The 14745-nt window shown below is 38.5% G+C and overlaps 1 protein-coding gene across 5 annotated transcripts in view; it reads right to left on the bottom strand.

The window, feature by feature from the left end:
- Positions 1–14745, bottom strand: part of grid2 (glutamate receptor, ionotropic, delta 2) — a 357135-nt gene that overhangs the window by 11494 nt on the left and 330896 nt on the right. For all 5 annotated transcript variants that reach the window (XR_008964686.1, XR_008964685.1, XM_057357001.1 and 2 more), the window contains one exon: positions 8216–8382. Coding sequence is in view for 3 of the 5 variants with exons in the window: in XM_057357001.1 (XP_057212984.1) it covers positions 8216–8382 (167 nt within the window). In the remaining 2 variants the exon portion in view is untranslated. The remainder of the gene's footprint in view (positions 1–8215; positions 8383–14745) is intronic.

Consider the following 14745-nt stretch of genomic DNA (forward strand, 5'->3'; position numbering starts at 1 on the left):
AGTGATAGATCTGTATTTTAAGCTATATCTGCACATGTTGTACATTCTCACTGATGTTTACTATTTCCCATAGCACTTAACCACCGTGATGAATGGCTTCTGTGATGAGATGGCTTTTGTGTTGGGTAACATGGCTATTCCTGTAAGACCTCACGCCCACTGGAGGTCAGATCAGAAACAACTATCACACAGCGTTCCCATGAAAAATTAGTCTGTGACATTTATGTGTGTTGCCGTGATGAATGTCAACACACTTGATGGCTCGACATGCTGTGTGTTTGAACAGCACTGGAAAGCAAGCGTGAATTTGAAATTATTTAGATTTTATGGCTTTATAAGGGTGGTTTCCCGGACAGGGCTTAAGACAAACTCAAATGTTAGAGGTGTCTCTTGTATATCTTATAATATATCAGTGTGATTGTTTTGTCTCAAGACGCGCCCAGGTATGTTTTTAAAAACGACTTAAATATCCTAATTTAACTTAGGTCTAGTCCTATCTTAAGCTGTTCGGGAAACCATCCCATAGTGTTTATTATTTCTCAAACCAGATGTTCAAAAACTATACTTAAGTGAAAGAACAGCATAAATACTGTTTCCACATATGCTTCTACATTTTGCATATCTAGCCAATTTAGTCCCCAAAATGAAAATTCTGTCATCATTTACGCACCCTCAAGTTGTTTCAAGCCTGTAAAATGTTGTTGTTTTGCTGAACACGTATATGGAAGAACTGTTTGTAACCAAACAGTTCTGGGGCACTATTGAATACCATAGTAGGAGAAAATCTACTATGGTAGTCAATGGTGCCCCAGAATGGTTTCGTTTGCCGAAATTCTTTAAAATATCTTCTTCAGTGTTATACATAACAAAAAAATGTATACTTGAGGGCAAGTAAATGAAGACAGAATTTTCATTTTGGGGTGAACTGTCCCTAAGTCAATACTATGTTTAATAAAATTCAAAAGCAAATCAAAAAATGTACCTGTTTAACTGCAATTCTCTCCATCTCTATGTCTCTATAAGACACAGCAGATACTAAACCAAAACTTTCAATTCAACAGCAACTTTCAACTTATTTTTTATCACTGTCTGACCTTTAAATGTTGTTTATAGACATATTGTTCGGTTAGTCTTTCAGTACAACGTATTGCTTCAGGTCAAAAACTGTGTTGTAGTTACAGTGCCTCTTCACGGGGTGAATGACCATAGTTCAGTTTACACTGAAATAGATTTCATTTGCTATAAAAGCCTAGCCGGAAGCTAATTTAAATGGTTTGAGAGCTCAGATTTAAAACTTGCAGTAAGAAGTATAATTATTTCTATAATGTAACAAAGTAACAGTATTCAGTTTACATACTCCAGTATACCCAAGTAAAGCACAAATTGCCCTGAGTAATACATTACATCCCTGCTAAAAGAAAACCGTATCCTATTCTTGTCACTTTTCAAGGGTATACATTAGAAAGCCAATTTCTAACCTTATGGTTTTCCAGCAGCTGGTGCTGGGCAAATGAACATCTATGGTGCTTAAAGAATGAACACCCTGGTGTTTTGAACAAACTCGGAGCGGTGCGATCCACAGGCATCAGCAGCAGGCATTTCTCCTGCGAGAATCAACTGTCCAGTTTCGCCCTTGAGTATTCACCACATGTTTGTCTTCCGTAGACTCAGGAGAGAGTGACAGTAGACATCTCAGAGGGAAGCAGATTTTACCTTGTTTGTTGAGAAGATAAGCCCTTGATGGCCATATGCTGAAAGAAAGTCGCTGTAGATTTAAAGAAATTGGAAAACTTTTCTGCGTGTTCACTCAGGCTAAACTTCCCGACCCAGTTTCTCCGACTTGACATTTTGTTCACACGACGTCCCCCTTTGCCTGCTCCTTTTTAATAACTTAGCGGTTTCGCCCTTTTTGCTTCATAACCGATGCCACGCTCGTGCTCACCTTGAGATCTCGGCGAGAAACAACAGCTTGACAACAGTAGATATTTTATTTGTTTTTATTCCCTCTGCTCCCGAGCCGAGAGTGATAAATAAAGAGCAAAGGGGATTGAGGATGAATAGAGAGAGATAAGTGGCGCAAAAGTTGTGCCTGTCAGATTGCTAAAGCAAAAGCAAGCAACAAATTCACCTGCTCTGTTTTATTTACCCTCCGTTCTGTGGCTGACCAGCGGCTCCGCTGAATGGAGTTCAGCTGACTGCGTCCCACGTTTCATATCGGGGACTAGTCCAGACCAACCTGGTTCTCCATGGCAACTGGGTGTTTCAGTTTAACCATGACTAGCTTTCACTTGAGACCCTGAGCTCGTATCTCCCTCTCTCTGTGTTTCAGCTGCGGTTCCGTTTTGTTCTTTAGGGATCGGGCAGGTGGGGGTTTGCGCTTCTCTCTTCAGGCCTGCCTGTCGTGTAGTCTTCTCGCTCGCCTCTCGGGCCCTGCGCGCTGACTCGAGTGTGGACTGCTGGAGCTGTTGCTATGACAACCTGCTGCGGCAGAAATGATCACGTTATTAGATGTCTCTGACTGCGGGCAGACAAACTACTTGATAAGCGCTGGGAAAACATCAAGAGAAAGGGAGAGGAGAAGACAAAGGCAAGCCTTCTTATGCTTCTGAAATACAAAAGGATTTTATTCTCAGTTTACAGTACAAGTTAGAATATCAAAGGGGTGCGAAAGAACGAAAGTGATGGGAAAAGTGAATTAAATACTCATTTAATTTGAATCTAGTTAGTTATTTTCCTCTTTCTCTGTGAGTATGTATATATACCATTTTTCAGCAAAACATGTCTGACATATCTGCTGATAATATAAAGTACATTAGAAAGATGCAATACTGTCTGTGAAATCCTTTGAAGTCACAAAATGAAATTTTTGAACATCAAAGTAGTCATAGCTAAAAATAATAAAGGTAACGTATGTTTATTGCTGTAAAAAGTAGATTAACGTTAGATTTGAGATACAGTATTTTAAATTGTCATTTATAATAATGAAATGAATTGATTCTAAATACTGAAATGAATACTATTATTGACACTACATTTTATTACTTTGCACAAAAAATACTGGCGGTTGGCTTCAATCTTCGATATATCCTTAAGATATCAAGGTTATATTTTCACAGAACGCTCTTTACATTATGTAGAAAACAGTAAATCACAAAAAAAGCTTTCGCTGGGTTTTAACAGGCAGGGTTACAAATGCATAACATAACAGGAATATAAAGTAGTCTTAGATTTTTGAACCCTAATATATCTTCTGTTCTCTGATGCAGGAATATTCACTTTAATTAGTCATCATTATTATTTTCATAATAATATATATATAAATATTGATGTATTTTCAGTTCTCCTGGGCTTTCCACGGGTTCAGCTGTCAGCCAGAGGCCTATGCAGAAGAAATCTGCTGTGTTATCATCACATTTTTTCCTCCAAAACTCAGATGGACAAGGAGTCCAAAATGTCATGTGTTCCCAGCACCATTTGCTAAGGGACCGGCTTTTGTGTAAACAGTCTGACATGGGTATGTGCCCCGAGGAGCAGAAGCAGCTTCACATCTGTCCTGGAAATTGACTGGCACTGTAGGCTGCAAAATGTCAGGTATAAGTGGACCTCGCTGTGGTGTGTGCCATTTTAAATAGGGTAATTGGACTTCACTCGTTGTCTTGACTCCACTAATAACTCATGAGTCGTGGCTGCCTGTGCAAAACTCGCTGCTATACAGTGCTAAGATGTTGTTATGTGGTTGCCAAGGTATTGAGCGTGGATGCTAGGGTGCTCTTGGTGATTTAGGGTGCTCTTTCTATTTAAACAAAGTCTGTTTACGGAAGTCGTTCAACTCTGCGGCCATGTTTGCAATGCCATGGGGCAGCAAGACCAGTCATAGCAAGACCACAGCCTTATCTACTTAAACAGAAGACACATTCCTAAAATTGTTCGCAAAAATCACAATTAAATGACATATTTCTGACAAACGATTAAACCTGACGTCAACTGTACCATCTTTTTTGTTTCCTAAGCTTACATTGCCTAAGGCAAGCGTCTCACAAGACTCTGTGTAGAGCTCCACCCCAGAATCATTAGTCTTTATCGATTGACGATTGACTCTTTTTACTGGAAGGCGGGACTACCTTCACCTTTACATATCTATTTTATGATTATAATAAAGCTTTGTATTAATTCACACTTTGTAAAGAACACAAAGATATTGTCATGAACCACTGCTGTGCATTGTAATGTTGCGTTCCCATAATATAAGCAGCACAAATCACAGTGACGTCAGTTTCAACAGTTAATTCAATGCAATAAAAATGAACTACGATTAATTACCAGGACAAATAACATCCCCACTGTCCTGCTTTTATTGGTACGTGTTGTGACACTAACTAATAATAATAGTGTTGCCTTACACATACAGACACTAACTGTTTGTTTTTACTCCTGCTATACATATCACATCTAATCATAAAGAGTGATAACCTGACTCCTGATATCACTTTCTTTCTCTTTATAATAATGTCACACACCACGTGTGAACCAGCACACCGATCAATATTGTGAAATATAGACCGCGACCTGACATAAATTGCACATACGTGAACGATTACAAACTAAATGACACACTACATTTACTCTATGAACAGTAAATCCTCATGCTTGAATTGGAAGCACATGGCATCAATCAATGCATTTACATACTGCACATCTAATAAAACTTGCACACAAGCATATGCACTCAGTCCCATGGAAACAACAGCGAGAAGATGCCCGTGGCTTTAAAGAGTAAGTTATGCTTAAAACCCTCAGATTTTAAACAGAATCACTATAATATGCCTGGCAGACAATGTAAGTGATTATGATGCATTTTCGCTGCAGTACAGTTTATATGCTTATTACTTTCGCTACCTTTCCTGTCATTTCAGTGTGAGCATTTTCATTACTTCTAACTCCGAGCGTCTTTACTCATGCACTGTGGCTGCTGTGTTCAGCTGCTGTCCTCTTTTTAGATACCTGCTTCTGACTAAAAGTTGAGCGCGTATCGACTTTTCAATCAACAATGGGAGCACCGCTCCATGCTAACATCTTTTTCTCTGTTAGACACTGTACTGATATTTCAATATAACAATTTCACTCCGAGTGAGCTATTTAACACGGTGTGGATCTCTACTCAGCTCCGCACATCTTCGCAGCAGAGCAGAAAAAACGTTCATGCCGTTAAGAAACGTACAGTATGATAATACATTTGATCTCCACTGGTGTTGTATCCACTTCGCAGTGCTGAAGTGACTCTTAGGTGAGGTAAAGTAGTTTTTCCTTTCACTTTTAAAACCGAGCTCCATTGACTGGCAAAATTTGAGAGCCTTTTTAAAATCTCTCCTGTAAATTTAATGTTAAAAACTTTATTTTCATTGTTTGAGGAACTACGGGGAGCACTATTCAAATTGGTATCATTTTATAAAGTCAGGGTTTAGGCCCGTTTAAGAGCTCAATACTGTCACACAGTAATGGAGAGAAATAAATGTATCTGTCAACTGGTAGTCTGCCTAAATAAGGACCATAAAACAGCACAGTAAAACATAAAAAACAACATTATAATGAAATAAAGCAATAAAAATCTCGCCTAAAATTACAGAAGACCAACCATTTGTGCTACAATTTTTTGCTAGGATGACATCTATATTTTAGCATTTTTTCTTATCTTTTTTACCACCATGTCAGCTTCTATGGTTATGTTCATGGTGAGAGACGTGTTTAATAATAAAAATAAGTCCCTGTGAACTGGAAGTTGAGATCGTTTTCTGTATTCACCCATTTCCTAGTGAAACTGAATATCAACTGAGAAAAAAAGTGGGCGTGGCTTCTGTTTTCATTGCGATTTGGTTGGATGTAAAAATAAACTACCGTTGCATTTTGAAATTAATCTAGAAGCAGACTGACAGTTAAAGGGAGGAGTTAACGGATGCTCCGCCCAAGCCATTTTACTGATGTCATCTGAGGTGGATAGCCACTAGAGGATGTTTTCAGATTTCAGATTTTGATTGAAGATTATGAGGGCAAATGAATTTTAAAAAGAGAATGACTCACACTGATAAGCTATTTATAGACGCCTTTCCTGTTAGTAAACATTGTAACGCGTTTTTGTGGGTGGAGCTTAGCTGGAGGCAGAAAGATCCCTCTGACCACATTACTAATGCTAGGGCGCACGTTTTGTTTGCTTGCTTTTTGAGAATGACTCGAAAAAAATCTGATTAAACTTTAACATGTAATGTCACTCACTGTCTAGGACCGCGATTGTTTTTAAAAAAAGTTGACTTTAATGCAAGGAATCTGGCTGACCTGTATGCGCTCACTCAATGGATCCAGAGACGAACTGACAGGATTACCTCCAGTTAAGTGGCCTGACCTCTACACCCACCAGACAGAGAAACCAAGTGTTTATAGTAAAGGTTGAACTGAGAGGGTATACATCTATAGATGCCTGCGTGTGCTAACAGTGGCAAACATTAGCAAATGCATTTACTTGAACACAAACCTGACACATAACATGAGCCTTCTCACTGTTCCCTCTCCATTTATACTAATGCACTTAGACAACTTAAAAACAGATGACAAACAGTTTCTTTTATGTTTGGCCGATAGTTAACTGCTAGTTGTATAACTAACAAAGTTAGCGAGCATACCCTAAGCGTTCAAAAGTTAACGCTATGTGAAAAATAACATTGTTACCCAGTTTATGATTTAGGCATACGTGAGATATTTTTAGACACATACCCAAATCATAATCCACACCAACAAAAGACAGTAGTTTTTTAATCTTAGGTGACTGTTATGAAGTGAAACGCGAGCATGTTTAATGATCGTTTCTGTTCAGTCTGCTCGTTTTATTGTGCTTAACTACAGCTATCGTCAGTGTTTTTGTTTGACACTGGCAGGGGAATGTAGTCTGTCAATTGTGGCACTAAACAACACAACAAGATGATATTTTAAACTATTAAAATAAAAAAATGTAGCCGAATCTGTGCTGGTTTCTATTGGCCGCCTCCAGTTTTCCCTTTGTTTTGCCTCCAGCTAGTGCCGTGACGTAAGCGTGTCGTCGGCGAGAAAGGGGTCTATAATAAACACTGCAAAATTCCATGACAAATTAGTAATTGTAATTTATAAATTTTCAAAACGCGATAAACGGCATTAAAAAAAAAAAAGAGTTTCCGCCAAAATCAGTATTGTATCAGGTCGGTATTGAAAAGTCACTTTTTAATTTTACGCAAAATGCGATATTTGTCGTGTTATTCTGTCATGTTTTCTCCCTTTTTTCCAAACCGCAATATACGCCAGTGTCACTTCTCTGCAGAATGCGATATATTTGCTCAACCAACCACAGCACACCATTCCACGCATTGTAAACAGTAATGGCGGCACTTTGAATACGGTCGTCTCCAAGTTTCCCTGATCTACTTTGTACTTTGTGTTCAACAAACAAACAAGAAAATGAATAATTTTGACGGCATTGATGGACCTGTGCTGGTTTCTGCGGTGGGGAAGAAATGTAAGCCATCAAAATCTAATCATTTACGTGAGGAGATTAAGAAGATGAGGCACTAATTTATAGAATGTATTTTTAGTCCAGTGCCTGTATGTAAGATTAGTATTGTATTGAGTTCAGAGGCTGTCATGCGTGGATCAACTCACTTTGTTGTGTATTTTCAACAGTTTCAATATCAAAAATAACTTTTATATTGATTCAATGGATTTATTGCATTTTGAAAAAAAAATTGTAATGGATTTATTGCATTTTGGGGAAAAATGATCAGTTTTTATAATAAATCTTCTAAAATCAAAATCTGGATTTGAAATTTTTATGTTACTAGAACCTAAAGATGCTATGTGAAACTTTGAAACAGAAAATAGTGGTTTTCATCTTGCCACTTTCTTTGTAAAGAAAACACATATTAACTCAAATGAATCAAAATGGATTTATAGCGTTTTGGAACCAAACTCTTCATATGCTCTCCTACTTGTAAGTCACTTTGGATAAAAGCGCCTGCCAAATGAATAAATGTAAACGTATATACAATACAGCACAGCTTTGAGTGCCTTGTTGCTTTTATAAGCGCTCGGAAAGGTTTCAGTCTCAGTCACATGCAGACAGAAAATCATTCTGAAAAAGCACTACTGTTGCAACACCATTCCTTATACATATGGTTCAGAAATGTTTAACATACAGTACCTTTGAGAGAAGATGTCCCTGTAGGGACTGCCGTGCTGCATCGCGATGCCGTAGCCCCTGTCAGCCACATTGTTGCTCACAGTGTAGAGCGAGCAGTCCTCATCATTAATGGCCACATACTCCAGCACAGCTGCGTCCCACACAAATGCAAAACGCCCGTACTTCACCTAAGAGGATGAGGGGAAAAAACACAAGCTTATGTACACAAAAGAATGGGAGAATTTCAAGAGAGAGAACGGTAATCACATTCAAAGAAAAACAGGCTGGAAGAGAGGCGTATGAGAAGGAGGAATTCAAAACCAAATCAGGCGAGAACAAACTGTCCATAAATAATGCGTCCAGGTGCCGAGCATATTGGTAAAAGCGGCTGGTCTACATAAAGCTCTTCGGCTGAAAAACAATCATGTCTGGATTAAATAATATCGCAGCAGGGCCCTACACCCGGTTACCCGTGATTGTTTATTAAGTATGGCTGAGACGCTCTGCTCAGGCACTTTTTATGTCTTCTTCTAACTTAGTTTGCAGGGTCACTGTATCTCAGTTTTATTGCTGGCAAAATTGGTTCAGCAGAAAGGATTGTTGCATTCAACAGACAAGACAAGCCTTTAAATGCTTACTATCTCTCCTGCTCTTCCAGTCAAGTCTCATTCATTCAGTGGCTCCAGAGTACTATCTTTCATTTCAGTTTTTCCACACAGACACTGCAACTACATAAACAAAAACGGATATTCAATTTCAATATCCAAGATGATGTTCTGTGCCTTGAGAGAACATTTCAAGGTCTTATGTAAAAATCAATGGGGTGTTAATGGAAACCAGACGATTTATTTTTGAATAGTGAAGATATTCTGCGGCCCAACATCCCAGGGCGTATTTTTAAGTGACCTACGGTTAACTGTTGTTGGGACGATACGTATGCATATTTTTGGTTTTATATTTCTTTCTAAGGTATGTAGTAGATATCTGAATTTCCTGCAGAAACATTTTCGCAGCCTGCTCATGAAACATTCAGGCATTTCAAAACTGCACCAGGACAGACAGACATCAGAGAGTGTGTCTCAAGAGCAATCGCTATTAAACGAGAAAATATCTTATTTACTCCAAAAGCCCTACCAGACATAGCGTGTAACTACAGGTCAGCCTGCGAATGCGCTGAAATGGTCAGTAAGTGGCTGCTGGCTTTAGAAAACACAGAATACAGTAAACACTGAAGGGTTTATTTTGATAAGGGGAGCAGTTATATCACTGCGACGAATGCCGGCACTTACAGATGTGAAGAAAACCAACATCTGCGCTGCAGGCACCAACTGATAACTCACCCTTATTCTGAGTCTCTAAACAAGTGGTCGGTTTATTCGGCGCAGGTTTTAAACTATAGACAGTTTCAAAGCAACAACATAAAAGTTACAGAGCATGCACGCGTTTGTGGCCCAAACTTAACTTCTACAAAGAATAGAGTCCCTGTAGATTATTTCTGTAGATTATATCTGAAAACAAGCAAAAGAAATAACAAGTAAATTACATTAGCTAGCAAGTTAAAAGTATGTCTAGCCAGTATTATTTTGGGTTACCAGCAGAAAAAACGTTACTTGGATAAACTTAATTGCAACAAAGCTACATGACCCATTCAACAAATTGTTTATTTAATCAAATTAATATACAGTAAAATTCAACAAATTGTTTATTTAATACAATTATTATACAATAAAATATATATTAAATAAAATCTTAAGTTATATCATTAGAAACTAGGTAGAGGTTCACACCCTCCGTAACTTCAGTTTCAATACTGTATCTGTATCTCACTTGGTAGAGCATTGAATCACTAGTGCAAATGGAAAACCCACTGATAAAAAAGGTATATAGTATGAATGCACTAAAAGTGTCTGCCAAATGCATAACATCAATCCATTCATCTATCCAAACCATCATGTAAAGGGTCATGGGTGTGTTGCATCTTGGGGCACAAAACATCTATGATAGATGGCCAGTGAATAACAGGGCCCGAATGCATAAAATAAAATGAAAACATGAGAATAAATCACGGGATACTATCTTATTGAAATACATGTTGACTGATTATTACCCATAGGACAGAAATGACAAAACAAAGACAAACGGTGCTCGGATTTTTCCAAGATACCAAAGACTTAACAACAGAGCTGTGCTGAACACGCACACACAGTATCACCAACTGCATGTATTTTGACAAATACACAAAACAAATCACAAAGATCTTGCGCACAAAATACGAACACTAAATTGAAAATAATTAGGTAAAGTAGAGAACGTTCTGTTCAGTTTCATACCGGAGGCATTTTTATTCAACGAAGCTGAAAAACAGAAAGAACGATCTTGGGGTGGTTCAACTGCCACAACCGCATTATGTGGCAGTGACGTGAACGGCACACAGTTAGGAAATACACCCCAAACGGGAAAAGTCACAAAAAGAGAGACTTTTCGACCCAAAGAACATGACGAGAAACAGCTATCATAGCAAACAAAGTGGCTGTGATTTTAATTGTGTCATGCTAATGCTACCACATTGTTTTTGGAGGAGGTATCAAGCAATCCTCTTCATTAGAGTCATACTGCTGTTTCCTCCTGAAAATAGGGCACTGAGTTAAAGATCAACACAAACATTGGATGCGTACTGGTAGTGTCTATGATGGCCTTGTACTTTCATTGCCTTGGGAAAGTGGCAGCGCTCTATAAAAACAGCAGGATTCCTCTGATATTTGTGGAGAGGGAAAGCTCTGTTGTATAGAATGAATCGCAGCTTTTATTAAATCCATATCTTTCGAAAGGACACAGCTGCATAATTTTGACAATGTACCGAGCATGTTTTTTTTTAACTTTATTCAAAGTTATGAAGTGAAGTGAGTGAATCATGAGCACGCTAATGTTGTTACGGCTCTATTGTGGACACATCTTTAATTTTAAAAGTACAGCTTGTAGAGACAACTTCATCCTAACTGTTGTTCTGAAACACACGCTTAAAAGATGCATACGGTAAAGCTCCAAAAATGTCAAAACATGATCAAATACTTCTGAAAATACAGCACAGTTTTACTTTCCACACATGTTTGTTAAGGGTTGAAGTGCAGTATGTGTAATTTCATGCATCTTGATCTTCTAAACCAGATGTGTTTGTCTGTTAGAGATTTCTGTATTCATCTCACTGGATTTAAAGTGGACTGGAATTTTCATCTACACATCCTTTAGACGACGTGCAGCCACTGTAACTTGCATATCTGCCAACTCGTAACCTTAAAACAGTTTTCCCATTCATTTTAAAAACTACTTAATTTCCCATCTCATTTCACGATGGGCTGGTAGGAAAAATCTTTAGACTCTAAAAGGTCAGAAGCATGAGCCGCGTTAAAAACCGTACTCCAGAGTACCGAAGGAAGCGTGGAGAGAGGACTGCCTCATTCTGATGAAGGAGGACATTCCTGCTGAGTGATCATCTCCCAGGACAACATCGCTGAGAGCCAATCAGCTTTGTCCTCGGCTTTCTGGCTGAGACTTCTTCAAAAGGCTTCGGCTCAAGGTCCCACAGGCCGTTGCACCAGCTCTGAGACTTTGTACATCGTACAGCCTGACCTCCATTAAGGACGGTTTCATCCTGTTTCAGGGATTGGTCTCCAGTGACAAAGTGGGCTCTCTCGTTTCCATCGACAGAACTTTTCATTAGATCCATTTATGTTTAAAACCTTCAAACTCTTGCATTTTATCTTTTAACCCATGATTGCGCTCTTACAGACGCTCAAGTGAATACAAAGTGAATCGCAAGCTGTAAATGTTTATATACAGTAATTGCTACTATGTCTCTACTGATTTTGCTCATATCAAAGCCAAAAAATTCATTAATTCAAACTCTAATGGAGCTGAACAGCAAAAGTCAAAAAGTTCATATTAAAATATATATACTTTGCACTTTCTTCCTTTAGAGACGTAACGGGAAAAGAATGCAAATAGTGTGTGTTATCTAAAGTAAGGTGCACATTTGAATTCACTGCGGTTCTTCGGTTAAAGGAATAGTTTACCAGACATGAATATTTTTTCATCATTTACTCACCCTCGTGTCATTTCAAACCTGCACGACTTTCTTCTGCAGAACACAAAAGAAGGTATTTTGAAGAACGTTGGTAAACAAACAACATTGGCCCCCCATTGACCTCCATTGTAAGGACACAAAACCTCATTTCTCAAAATATATTTATCTTTTTGTGTTCCACAGAAGAGTTATTTACAGGTTTTGAATGACATGAGTGTGAATAAATAATGACATACATTTTTTTAGGGGGTGAACTATCCCTTTAAACTCAATGATCCGGTCACAGCAATTCTTAAGTTAAACACACTGACTCAATGAACTCCAAAGGTTCTCGAGTTGAAAGCTCACAATTATATACTTCGAATACATACTGTATATTTATACAGAAATACAGTTACGTTTACGGTGCTTTATGTTGTTGGTTTTAATGCTGACAGATAAGGTCACTATAAAGTGCAAGGAAAAAAGCTGCTTTCAAATTTTCATGGGGGAAGAAAACGAAAACCTAGCACACGAGCATAAGTGATTTTTCACAGATTGATCACAGAATTTTTCATTTTGCCTGAACTATTCCTATAGACGGTATCAGCTCCAACAACATAAATGTTGTGTGGCCCAGATTTGACCTCCGGTACACCTCCGCAAAGAATCACTAACTGTAGTAGTTTTAATTTAATGTTACACAAATAAAAAACAAATATAAAATTGTTATATTACTAGCCAGACTGATAAATAAACGGACCAGAAATTAACTTCGGGCCAGGCACTTATCCGACGAAACCGTCTATAACCAAAAAAAATGTTCTTTTAAATCTGCATGACTACTGCAGAGGCTTTTGGCAAAATCACGTTCTTCCATCGGAGAACGTCTGTGCTGTTCATTCCATATAGAGAGAGCAGCGAGGAGCTTCATTAATTAGCTGTTTCAGGGAGGGACAGCTGAGCAATGGTCTTCACAGAGTCTCACGCAGGGTACGACGAAACCGCAAACCCAGGTGGCCTGCGCTCGAATGTGCACTCGATGGAGACAACACAGCGACACCAATATGCGACAACTTCCTCTCCTGTGCTTCCTCCGCTCTCTAATTGGCTTTGAGCTGTCATTAGTACTTTACATCCTGCAGAAAATGAAGGAAAAGCAATTAATAGTCTATCACAGACCATATGCAAAAGGACGTGCCTCTTCCCAATGACGGGATCTATAAGGAAGAGAGGAATAATTAGGGACAGATGTTGGAGAAACAGTCCAGGACAGCTCACTGAGCTAGAACAGAAATAGTGTTGCTAATGGGATATGGTATAAATCTTTCGTTTTTTTACTCCTCTTTTTCAATCTGTTGTTTTGAAATATTACAAATATGGTCTTTGAATCCTTGCAGACTGTTCCAATCTGGCAAATAACAGGTGATGCCTTTTTCAACACAGAACTCAAAAACAAATTGAAATATAAACTCTGCTTCAAATGCATTTTCCAGTGCAGTAGATCTTGCTATGCAAAACACACAATTTTGTAACCTGTAGAATCCCTAAAAGATAAGATGGAATTTTTACATGCTCATTTTTTACATGTAATAGGTGGCAATAGAAAAACTCCCATCGTTCCTTTTTCAGACTAAAAGCACATCGATGTAACATTTCAGATTCATATGCTTGGCAATTTACCATGACGCTTCAACACGAAAACAGCAGCACGCTCAGCGGGAAGTCCTAGAACCTTCGAACAAGAATTGGACGTGACGCCAATTTATTGCTAAAACAGACGAATTATGCCCCTGACACTTAGCGCGAGTCGTGAACGACAAAAGTATAATTCTCATGCTTTATTTTAATTTCCTCCAAGAAAAGCATTCAATGTCACAGAAAATTGCTCTCCTTGAACAATGAATGATGTAGAAAGGCTCATATTTAGCCCGGGCTGGTACGAGCGCTCACTCTTTGACAAGTAACAATGCTTCGTCACCCACGCCGCATCCGACCAGCGTCCAACAACGCATCACTGTCATGACAATCCGTCTATTTACATGTTACAATCTGTTTTCTGACGGGCTCCCGCAGTCGGGATTCTGAAAGAGCTCTATTTGCAAACACAAAACTGAAATATATGGTGATGGTTAATTTAACAGTGAATTCGAGACTGTGTATAAGCCGCGCAGTTCTTTTGATCATTTACTCAAACACAAGTTAGACGCCTTTGAAAGAAAAGAGACGAGGGTCTGCACGTATCCTTTGAGCTGCCTGCACAGAGGGCCAAAGATAAAGCAAGTAGAGCTTCACAGAATGTAAAGAGTCAAAGAAATCCAAACTCTTTACCGCACCACTTCTTTTTCCCTCATAAAAAATATTTAACAGATTAGATTAGCTGGCATTTGGCTTTGGAGGATAGTTTTTGCGAGCATTTGCTTATTTTAAATCCTATGTGTACTTTGCCAAAATATTATTTATTTCTTTAGCCTGAAGAGAAATAAATAAT

The sequence above is a fragment of the Triplophysa rosa genome, linkage group LG17 (assembly GCF_024868665.1).
Source record: "Triplophysa rosa linkage group LG17, Trosa_1v2, whole genome shotgun sequence".
Taxonomy (NCBI): domain Eukaryota; kingdom Metazoa; phylum Chordata; class Actinopteri; order Cypriniformes; family Nemacheilidae; genus Triplophysa; species Triplophysa rosa.